Source organism: Lipotes vexillifer, unplaced genomic scaffold (genome assembly GCF_000442215.2).
Source record: "Lipotes vexillifer unplaced genomic scaffold, Lipotes_vexillifer_v1.1 scaffold230, whole genome shotgun sequence".
NCBI lineage: Eukaryota > Metazoa > Chordata > Mammalia > Artiodactyla > Lipotidae > Lipotes > Lipotes vexillifer.
In genome coordinates, this window is record NW_006775143.1 from 2,422,043 (window position 1) to 2,433,018 (window position 10,976).

At 45.3% G+C, this 10,976-nt stretch overlaps 2 protein-coding genes across 6 annotated transcripts in view; one reads left to right on the forward strand and one right to left on the reverse strand.

Moving 5' to 3' along the window:
• ASTN2 (astrotactin 2) overlaps positions 1 to 10,976 on the forward strand; it is a 944,548-nt gene that overhangs the window by 706,034 nt on the left and 227,538 nt on the right. The gene's annotated exons all lie outside the window — the stretch shown is intronic.
• The window catches only part of TRIM32 (tripartite motif containing 32), a 12,793-nt gene continuing 8,139 nt past the window's right edge, over positions 6,323 to 10,976 (reverse strand). The window contains exon 2 of one of the 4 annotated variants that reach the window (XM_007449720.1): positions 6,323 to 9,971. In XM_007449720.1, the coding sequence (XP_007449782.1) occupies positions 7,933 to 9,894 (1,962 nt within the window). In that variant the 5' untranslated portion in view covers positions 9,895 to 9,971 and the 3' untranslated portion in view covers positions 6,323 to 7,932. Of the gene's footprint in view, positions 9,975 to 10,976 lie in introns of all 4 variants that reach the window. The other 3 variants (XM_007449719.1, XM_007449718.1, XM_007449721.1) reach the window with 3 other exon arrangements.

Genomic DNA, 10,976 nt, shown 5'->3' on the forward strand with positions numbered 1-10,976 from the left:
TACTGTATATAGTTTTGTGGCGAGGGGCCAGGGGGGGAGTCCTCGCTACGCTACTCATAAGTTTCTTCCTCCAGAGTTGCAAATCTGTGTCATCAGGATTAGGGTTTCCCTCATGGCAATAACCTTCATAGGGTTTAAGGATCCTGGGCTTAAACTGAATTTGAATTAACCCCTCAGCTATGCCACAAGGGAACCATGGATGCTCTTCTCTATAAGCCTGAAGGTCAGGATCTTTTGTTTTGGCCAACAGTGACATAGCAGCAGCAAAGACATTTTGTAGAGTCCTGATGAGCCATCTGCTTTTAGAGTGTAGACCACAACGTTCCACATGGTGACTGCTCTTCCTGCACATGAACCACCACCAGTAGACCCACAGATTGCATAAGGTATCAGTATTTCCCTGAGCACTTTATAGAATGGGGGCAATGCCTGGTTGAGACAACCAACCAGTAGTCACAGGGCAAGAGTCATTCCCCCTGAAGTCACAGCTTGTGCTGGAATCTAGACACATGATTCCATCTGAGACACAGATAGATCTGGACCAAGACACATGACCCAGGGCCACTTTGCTCTTGCCCCTTAACGCCAGTTATCGTATCTTCCAGCTCAGTTCAGTTAAACCTATAAGAGAGGCATGGTAGGGCTCAGCAAATGCAGCACAGGCTGCACAGCTTAAAGCACAAGGTTGCCAGCAGGCAGTGCCTCAAAAAAGCTAGCCAGTTAGCAAACCAAAGCAGGAGAATAGAGAGCCCCTGGGGTGGTGGTGGTTGCCTAACACTGCTTATTGTGCCAGTTGTGTGGTTATCCCACAGAGAAGAGGGGGACCCACCCAAAACTTGGTTCAGATGTTGAGACTGATGATGCTCTATATCCACCAAGTGGGTATGAAAAGATTTCTAACTCACACGATGAGGGTTTCTGGCGAGAGCAATGTGGGCTACCAAGCAGGTCCAGAAATAGCTTGAGAGCAGGAAAAGGAGGCCACATTGGTTTTTATGGTGGCTTGAAGCTGGGGCTGGGGTGAGGATTCCCATGCAGGGGCTAGGACTTGTGTGGTTGGGACTTCCCACCGGCACTAAAGGTGGAAGTACTTGAACTTTCTTAGCAGCATGTCCAGATATAGGGCAGAAGATAAAGAGAGAATGGTGGGTTTTGAAAGCTGTCAACATCAAACGTCAAAAAGGCAGTAAGACTCCAGTACAAAGTTATGTCGCTGCGATTGCAGAACTCATTTGGCTTAGGCTTTTGAGGGGGAGCAACTGGATATGATTTCAGGATTTTATTTATTTATTTATTTTCGGAGACAATGTCATCAGGCATTCCCAGTAAGGGGGTATGTTAGAATATTGGGGTGGGGGCGGGGGCAGGGAGGTGTACTTTCAAACTACACCATCTTCCTCCACCTTGGTCTCCCTCAGGTCTCCAAGGAGATTCTCATTCATACCCTACCAGTTCCATAAGAATGAAGCCTCCTTGAGCCATGATTACTGATAGGAGTAAATGATATGGCTTAGGACAGGAAAAAGAGAACCACTTGCATTGTTATTTGAAGGGTCATGGAGAAATGGACCACTTTTGACCTTTGAATTGCTTTAATGACCACTCACTCTTGTGGTTTGAACTTCCTGCTGGTACCAGCTTCTCACTCTTCCCTGGTATGTTGTACCTGTGTTCATGACACTCCCTCTACTTGCAAGGCCCTTCAGGAACCAGATCCTCTCAACTAGAAGCAGTCTTTTCTTAAACACTTGGCACTCTATTTCCATCTTGCACCGTTTATCTTATTCTTTCGTATATTTGTATTATTTTTTACATTCCTTATCTCTCCAGCCAGACTACAAGCTACCTGACTGCAGGGTTCATGATCGAGTCATCTTTGCATTCATTACTCATATAATTACGGCTATTAATAAAAAACGGTAGATGTCATATATGTCTGATGAGTAAGTGAATGAATAAATGAAAGAATGAAATCTAAATCTTAATATTCTGTGAAAATATACAGTGGCATTTTAGTTATAGCTAGGTAAACTGAGTAAATCACCAAAAGAAAATCCTGGTTTTATTTTTATAGGGAAGATATGCATTTGACTTGCAGTCACACAAACTCCTTGTGTTTACACTCAGGATTTCAGTGAGTTACTGAATAATTTTCCTTTGAGGGAAATAAATGTTTTCCTCACCAGTTTCATATAATCCTTCTATCACAAAAAATATGGGTAATCTTATCATACATTTAATTTACTATATTGATACTGAGGACTACTGAAAGTTTATGAAATGTCTGAAAGTCTGCTAAGTGTTTTACATCCATCGTTTCTTCAGAACAATGCAGTAAACAGTATCATTTTATTTTTTGAGGAGACTGAGGCTGAGAGGCTAAATGACTCAGTGGTCATAGAACTACTAAGTGGAGGAACCAAGACTGAACTCGCCACCAACCCATCCCCCACCCCCACCCCCACCCCCGCCCCATGCTTACAAAGCCCAAGTTTTAACTACAATATGTCATATTACCTCCACCTGACAGTGAGATTTATGGCTTATTTTAAATTTTGTAATTACTTGGGTTAATGAATGTTGACCTGGAGGGAAAAATCCCTTTATGCTAGCCATCTATAGGAATAGCTAAACATGCATGTCTCTGCCAAAAGTCAAGATGCCATCCGAATGACTTTAATCAAATAATTAGCCTTTAGGTTTTATGTACAGCTTTTCTAGTGGGATACATTGCTGTGAACGTTTTGCCTCTGCGACTCCGGCAATCCCAGTCTTCTTCCGATAGGCTTTTTAATTAAGAAGCTGAGCGGTGTGGTTGAATCACCAATGCAGGTCTGAAATCTCCCCGAGTGTTAACATGAAAAATTTGCATCAGTTCACCGAGAGGGAAAGGAGGTCTTTGCCCGCTACAGTGGAAATCACATTTTCTGGGCACGTCACGTTTTCTGAATTAGGTCCTTTTATATACACTATCCCGTTAGGATATTTTAATTCTCACAACAGCCCTTTACAACATAAACTGTCATTTCCTTTTAAAAGATGAGGAAACAGTAGCTCAACAGAGCGGCAGTAGTTCGCGAGTGGCCCAAGGTCACAATAGTTGGGGTAGAGTAAGCAATTGGACCAAGGTGGGGCTGATTACAAAGTACAGGCTCTTTCTACTACTCTAATGTAAACACGATAAAATTACAGCAAAATTATGTTAAAAACATTGGGGGAAAACTCAACCACAATTCTATTTGGTAAAATAAAAGTTTTAACATATGTCATATTACCTCCACCTGACAGTGAGATTTATGGCTTATTTTAAATTTTGTAATTACTTGGGTTAATGAATGTTGACCTGGAGGGAAAAATCCCTTTATGCTAGCCATCTATAGGAATAGCTAAACATGCATGTCTCTGCCAAAAGTCAAGATGCCATCCGAATGACTTTAATCAAATAATTAGCCTTTAGGTTTTATGTACAGCTTTTCTAGTGGGATACATTGCTGTGAACGTTTTGCCTCTGCGACTCCGGCAATCCCAGTCTTCTTCCGATAGGCTTTTTAATTAAGAAGCTGAGCGGTGTGGTTGAATCACCAATGCAGGTCTGAAATCTCCCCGAGTGTTAACATGAAAAATTTGCATCAGTTCACCGAGAGGGAAAGGAGGTCTTTGCCCGCTACAGTGGAAATCACATTTTCTGGGCACGTCACGTTTTCTGAATTAGGTCCTTTTATATACACTATCCCGTTAGGATATTTTAATTCTCACAACAGCCCTTTACAACATAAACTGTCATTTCCTTTTAAAAGATGAGGAAACAGTAGCTCAACAGAGCGGCAGTAGTTCGCGAGTGGCCCAAGGTCACAATAGTTGGGGTAGAGTAAGCAATTGGACCAAGGTGGGGCTGATTACAAAGTACAGGCTCTTTCTACTACTCTAATGTAAACACGATAAAATTACAGCAAAATTATGTTAAAAACATTGGGGGAAAACTCAACCACAATTCTATTTGGTAAAATAATTAAACTCATAGAGCTAGAAAGGATTTTAGTGATGATCTAACCCAACTTTCTTATTTTATAGACAGGGAAACCGATGCAGAGGTATGATCATCTGAGGCCACATAGCTAGTAAAGAGTTACAGCTGTGATTCAGATCCAGACCAAGCCCAGTGGCTTTCCCACCAGAATGAATGCATTGCCAGTCCCGGAGCTGCCTAACTTCAGACTTAGTCAGAGTACCATGAATATTAGTGATATCGACAAGATACAGCCAAAGTTCTGGAGTGTAAGTATTTTGCTAAACACCCTCCCAACTTACCACCGCCTGCTTGTAAAATTCATCCAGGCATCTGCTGTTTCTTACCTGTAATTTGTCTTGCGATCCCTTGAGGAGCTGCACGTCCTGAGTGCAAATCAGCAGCCTAATCAGGTATAAGGTAGAGCCCTGAGTGTCATACTAGACTTTGCCTTCCATTTCCCTCCTATAGAGCTGGTAACACTTCACTTTTAAGAAGCCATTAATTAGTACTAGACTAAAAGTACAACTACTTTAAGCATTACTTGTCTTACCCACAGGAACACAGACTCAAGCCAAGTTTATCCTGCTGATTGGAATAATGGAGTGGCCGTCTGTGGACTTATCTCAGGCTGGAGGGCACATTGGGATTGACCCTCACAGTCATCCACATAGTGCCTATTTCTGGCTTTTGAGAAAGCCCAGGGCAATGGAATACAATTCCAAATACTTTAGAAAGACTGTGAAATAACTTACGAGAAAGTAGACACATTAATATTACTTATCATTTTTTAAAATTTTCTGAACACCTGGCGTAGTACTGGGCTCACAGTAGGTACTCAATATTGAATGAATCATTGCTCCAAAACCTTAAATTCTATATAATTACTCAGAAATGATAAAGGAAAGCAGGGAGTTAATGAAGTTAATGAAGTCATTTGTCTGCCTTTATCTTTCAGCCAGTGTGAGGGTGTTACTGGAGGGCCTACCATCACCAAGTCATATAAATAACAGCCAATTAAATAACTGAGGACATACTGTATATTAGGCGCCATGCTATGTGCTCTTAGCTAGAGATTAAAGCTAACTCTCAATAAAGCTCAAATATGTGGGCAAATAATTGCAACACAGTAAGTTACATAATAATAGAAACATGAACTAGGTAGAGTGATAGTAAAAAGGAACAGGTGACCAGATTTATTTGAAGACTTATGGCTAGTGGGAGGAAATGCCTGAGAAAGGTTTCGACTGGCAAATAGAAACCTGTAACAACAGGAAAGATGGAAGGTATTATTCTGAGTGGTTGGACAACCTAACCCCACTCTTTTGAACAACTCAGGAGAAGAAGATAATAGCTCTCACTGATTATGCCAAGAACTGCAGCGGGTATTTTAACATTATCTCACATCTTACACCCGTCATGGAGACAGGGACCACTTTCATCATTTTCCAGAAGAGGAAGGGGTAAGTGACTTGCCCATGGCCATATGGCTAATAAGATGGAAATGGAAGATAAGCGATGTTGTAGTTTAGTGGTTTTCAGAAAGTGTTCTGTAGATTCACGAGTTTTGCAGTTGTACACAGGTTAGGTGAGGGGATAAGCCTGTTCTCCAGGCCCACAAGCCTGCTTCAACCAGTGCAGCTGCACTTTGACTTATTACATAATTGACTTGCATGTAAGACTCTATCTGAATAAAGGTATTATTGCTTAAAAGGAGAAAACAACAAAAAAAACAAAAAACTGCTATAATTGAGCAAATCAGTTTCTTGAGGCTATACTCTGCAATTTAGTCAACTTGGTAGATAACTGAAAAATTGACTGTACTCAGCACAGCCTAAAATATTCACATCAAAGGAACAAAAACATTCAGACCACATTTATTTCCATTCTGAGCCAGCAGATACCTGCTGCATTTGAAGGCCAAGGCATGAGTGTGGTTCAGAGATGGGTTAGACCTAAATGCTGAATGCCACCAGTGACAGCACTTCCTTGCAAAGGCATAGGCAGCTGGAGGTTTCCTGGCATTGTTTATGTCAAGCCAGCCCACAATGTTATATCCATTATCTCTGCTGCAAACCTTGTGCCAAAGGCCTCGGCCACCATTATTGCCTCAGCAAGTCCCCCACTGACAGCAAAGATAGATCTCCTGCTTCCAGGTGCTACCACAGATAAAGTGGCTCTAACAACTAGTGGAGTCATTTGTGATGCACTTTTAATTGGATCAATTTACTCTCAATTATACAATCTTTGGAAATCGGATGCAATTTCATAATCAGAACATGGGGCTTTCTCCAGATGAAAAGCACAAGACAGACCAGTTCAACATCATTTTAATTAGCTCCTTTCCTATCCTTTGGCAGCTATCACAAGAGAGGCCCAAAAAGCAACACCACCACCAAAAAAACAATTTTGAGTAGCTCGGCTTAGCAGATTTTGCGTCTGTTAAAGCAAGGTAATAGTTTTTTGGCTTGCCATCAGCCCTGCACCCAGAGTACAAGATAATGTTGCTTGGTAAACACCAAAGCCTGAGGAACCTTGTCACAAAGTCCCTCACCCACTTCTGGGCTTCCTAAAAGCACAAGTTTCTTCCTTTGTTGAACTGTAATTATAAGGATAAAGCAGATGGTGGAGGCTGAGTTTAGAACAGGGTGTTGGTGACTATAGACCTTGGGGGCTGATTCTGTACACGTGTATGTGGAAGTAAGTTTTGGATTATCTTTATATAATAGTGCTTTTTGCTGAATTTTGACCTAGGTAGATTCGTACTACTCTCAAAGAATGCAGTGTCAGACATGGAAGCAAAGCAGCAAGGTACAACTTATCCCTCCCCTCACCTCCCAAATTCCATATTTAATTAAAAGACATGAATACCAGAGATGAAAAGACAATTTATCAATTAGTTAATGCTTGATAGAGAGATGGAAATAAATCCCCAAACCAAATATTATGCACAGACTTGACGAAAATACAGAATAAGACCAAACAGTTTTGCTTTAGCAATGAAAATGAGATGTGTCCACCTCCCCACTTTGTTGGCCCTGGCCCGTGTTGTACAGTTCCACAGACAGCTCCTAGCACAGGTCAGTGGAGAGAGGTAATAGGAAAAATGATGCACTCTAGAGACTATTCAAGAATGTTTGCTGACTGTATTAGCATTTATTTTTGTTTATTTGCAACTTCCTATGCTTTGGCATAATTCCAATCCACATGCTCCTTTAAGAGGCAAGCGATTTCCAGGCTAAAGCCTTCGACACCAGCAAGGGTCAATCCATTCTCTGTCACACCTGCAATTACAGACCAATCCAAGATGGCACAAAACCCCCAGAGCCAAGAGGTACTGCTTCCCAAAGGGACTATACAGCTCCCATGGTGGCACTAAATGAATGGTCTTTCACACTGGTAAAGGTGGTCAGACCTGAGACATCATGCCACAGGAATATGATGTCTGAAGTGTCACTGAAAGGTAGAGTAGATCCCACTAAATGCATGCACACTAAATGCAGCACAGCTGAAGAGAAAGTGTCACAGATGGAGCATGTTTGTTAAAATAGGAAGGAAATAATGGACCAGAGTCATCAAAGCCAAAAGAGAGGAAAATCAACAAGGGTTCAATACACGGGAAAATTTCAAATACAGGGGAAAGAGGCTCTGCTCTGCTGAAGCCTTAGAAGTGCCTAAGTTCTAACGAAACATCAGATAACCTCATACCATGTGTCCTATTTGGGGTAATGCATCTGTTAAAGCTCTAAAACTAGGCAAGGAGATAATGCAAATGAAAAACACTAGAAGACAGAGCTTCTAAACTTCTAGGACTAGCCAGCTGGAATCAGGACACAGGCCAAGTCTACACTATAGTACCACCAACAACCAAGGAACAGGGAAGGGAAGCTGCTTGGGGAGCAGAAGAAACTGCTATTTCCCAGCCCCTAAGGGGTAGAATATCTTCTCAGATGGTAGCTGTAAACCTTGATGCAATGATCCCAACAGTCCAAGACCAGCAGCTGCCCCTTAGGTGTGAGGGCGATGCCCACTGGACAGGTGAGCCCCTCTCGGATAAGGACGCTATAGCCCCCACCCTTAGGAAAGTGGAGAATTTCTTTGCGACTGCTGTCGGCCACGATGAGATCACCACGGGCATCCACACACATGCCAGCGATGCAGCGGAAATCCTCGTTCTCCGAGAAGAAGTGGCTAATCTGGCGACCCAGCTGCCCGTCGGGGCCCACAGAGCCGATGGAGAAGCCACCCTCCAGGTGGTGCTCATTCTGCCGATTCTCCAGATTGAGGCCCAAGCCCTGGGTGAAGTAGACAGTGCCTTCAGCGTCACAGGTGACAAACTTGGGCCGCACAGCACTGCAGAGGCAGCTGTATTTGACCACCCCTGCTCCTCGGTCAACAGTGAAGCACCAGAGCTTTCCACCTTCCACATCAGTTACCACAAATTGGCCAGATGGAAGGGCTGTGATGCCCCAGGGTTTGCTCAGCTGGCTCCTGTGACAGGCCACGCAGTGGCCATCCAAGGTGTATACCTTGAGGGAGTTGTCATAGCTGTCAGTCACACCAATCAGCCCATGGCAGTTCATGGCAACTGAGAGAGGAGTGAGGTTGGGCAAGTCAGCCCCAAGGAAGCTCAGCACAAAGCTATCAATGCCGCTGGGGCTACGGCGGATCTCCTTCAAAAAGCCTTTTCGGGTAAAGACTTGTATACGGTAGTTGCCGCGGTCAGCAACCAGCACTTCGCCTTGACTGGTCACATAGAGACTGACCGGAAGGTTGAACATGCCCGGAGTGCTGCCTTTGGCCCCCATCTTCTTGAGAAAGAGGCACTGCTGGATGCTGGCGGCCGTGTCAGAGCCCCGCTGCTTAGCGGGCGAGGCCCTAGGGCTAGCAGCCACTTCCTCAGGGCTCATGTCCATCTCTCTAAATGTAACGGAGGAAGAGGCAGCAGAGGCTGCGGCCTCCATGGCCCAGGAGTCTTCCATGTTGACCGTCCGGGGCTTCCTAGCCGCCTGCCCGATTTGGAGGGGGCCGACGTGGCCGACCTTGAGGAGCTCCACGTCCTGCAGGGTGAGCTCCCGGGGCAGGCTGGCAGTGAGCGCCGGCTCCTCCTCGTCGGCTGTCTCTTCCAGTAGCGCTACGTCTGCCTGCTTGATCTTGGCCAAGAAGTAGTCGCAGCGAGACACGGCCTGCACCTCGGCGACGTTGAGCAGGTAGCTCTGCTCCTCTACCACCTGACTGTTAGACTTCTCAACCTCGGCCAACGAGCCCGTGAAGAACTTCCGGGAGCGAGCCAGCTCCTCCTGGACCCTGCGCTCTTCGTGCCCGTACTCCTGGAGGACTGCTTTATACCTCGCCTGAAGGTCCTTGGAGACTCCTTCCAAGGCTACCTTCCGGCGCTGCAGCTCCCCCATAAGCTCCCGCAGACGGGCCAACTTCTCTCCAAAGTCCCGACGCCGCTCCTCAGCTGCTTCTTTGACAGGGAGTGTACAGTGGCCAGGAGGCTGGTGGTCCGCCTCCCGGCAGGGCTCACACAGCACCACGCTGCAGCTTCGGCAGAACTGCCGGGGCAGCCGCCGCCCACACGACCGGCACATGAGCAGCCCCACGGCCTCACTGAGCCCAGCCGTGTCAATGATCTTCAGCACCGTCAGGTTGTCCGTCAGCTGGGTCAGGCTGGTTATGCGGGTAATCTTGCTGCAAAAGGGACAGCGGACACCATTGATGCTACTGGCCAGTAGCTTCTCCAGGCACTGGCGGCAGATGGTATGGCCACAGTGCAGGAGCTTGGGCCGCAGCTGCTCCTCTGTGAAGGACTCCATGCAGATGGGGCATTCCAGCACTTCCCGCAGGGCATCCAGGTTCAGGTGAGAAGCTGCTGCCGCAGCCATTGCTGTTGCCTTGAAGGGGCCTGCTAACACAGCCCAGGACTGAACAGCTTAGTGTTCATGCTCCAGAGGGTTGAATCCTGCTAAAGAGAAAAGGGAGCCATTATTCCACTGCCTCTACGAGTTAAATCACTCAAGAAACATTTAGAGAATGGCTACCATCACTCAGTTCAGTCACTGACTGGTTTGGAAGGGTAAACTGGGGAATGATTATAAGAAGTCTTCAGAGCCAAGATGAGACCTCGGAACTTCATTCTGATGAACACAGAGAAACAATGCACGTTTTGGAGCCGGGAACTAATACGATCAAAGCTTGAATGCAGTGGGGGAAAAGGCAGAGAAACTAGTTTGGAAGATACTGCAAAACTGCCTGGCGAAAGTTACAGGGAGCCTGAACTAGGGAGCAGGTGGTGGAAATGGAAGGAAGATGCATTTGAGCAATATTCCATAAGTACGATCACTAAGATTTGTTAGCTGAGTGGATTGGGGTGGGGAAGTGGTAGAGCTAAGACAGCCAAAGACTCAAGCCCGGATGATTTGAGAAATGGTAGTCCCTTACCAGGGACTTAGTTTTGGCCTGAAATACCCCCTCCTACAAACAGTACATGCCATGAATTCTCCCACCCTCCTCGATCCACATATGCTCATGAAGTAGAACCACAGAGATCTCAGTGCTCTCTCTGCAGCCTTATGTCAATGTCAATTTATACCCCAAATAAGAATGAATAGATCTAGCAAGGTGAGGCACAAGGATAAATTCAGCCCTTCTTAAATGCAAATCCGACAGCTGCACCTGTGCAGTCTTGGGATCTGCAGATGGTCAACCACTGAGAAGAAGGAGGAGGAAGACCAGTTAGCTTGGTTTTCAGGGCAATGCAGCAAAGCTGAGAAAAGCTTTGCAAGTATCATTAATTCTTTCTCCACCCAGAGAGAAGAAGGGGAGTCAGCGCGGAGATACGTGTTACAAATTTCCCCATATTTAGCTTTGTATCACAGTCTGACAGGTACTCAGGAGCAGACATGCACAGTCTGTCTAAAGTCAATCCAACCTCCCTGAAATCCCACTTTCCTTCTACTGGAAAGGA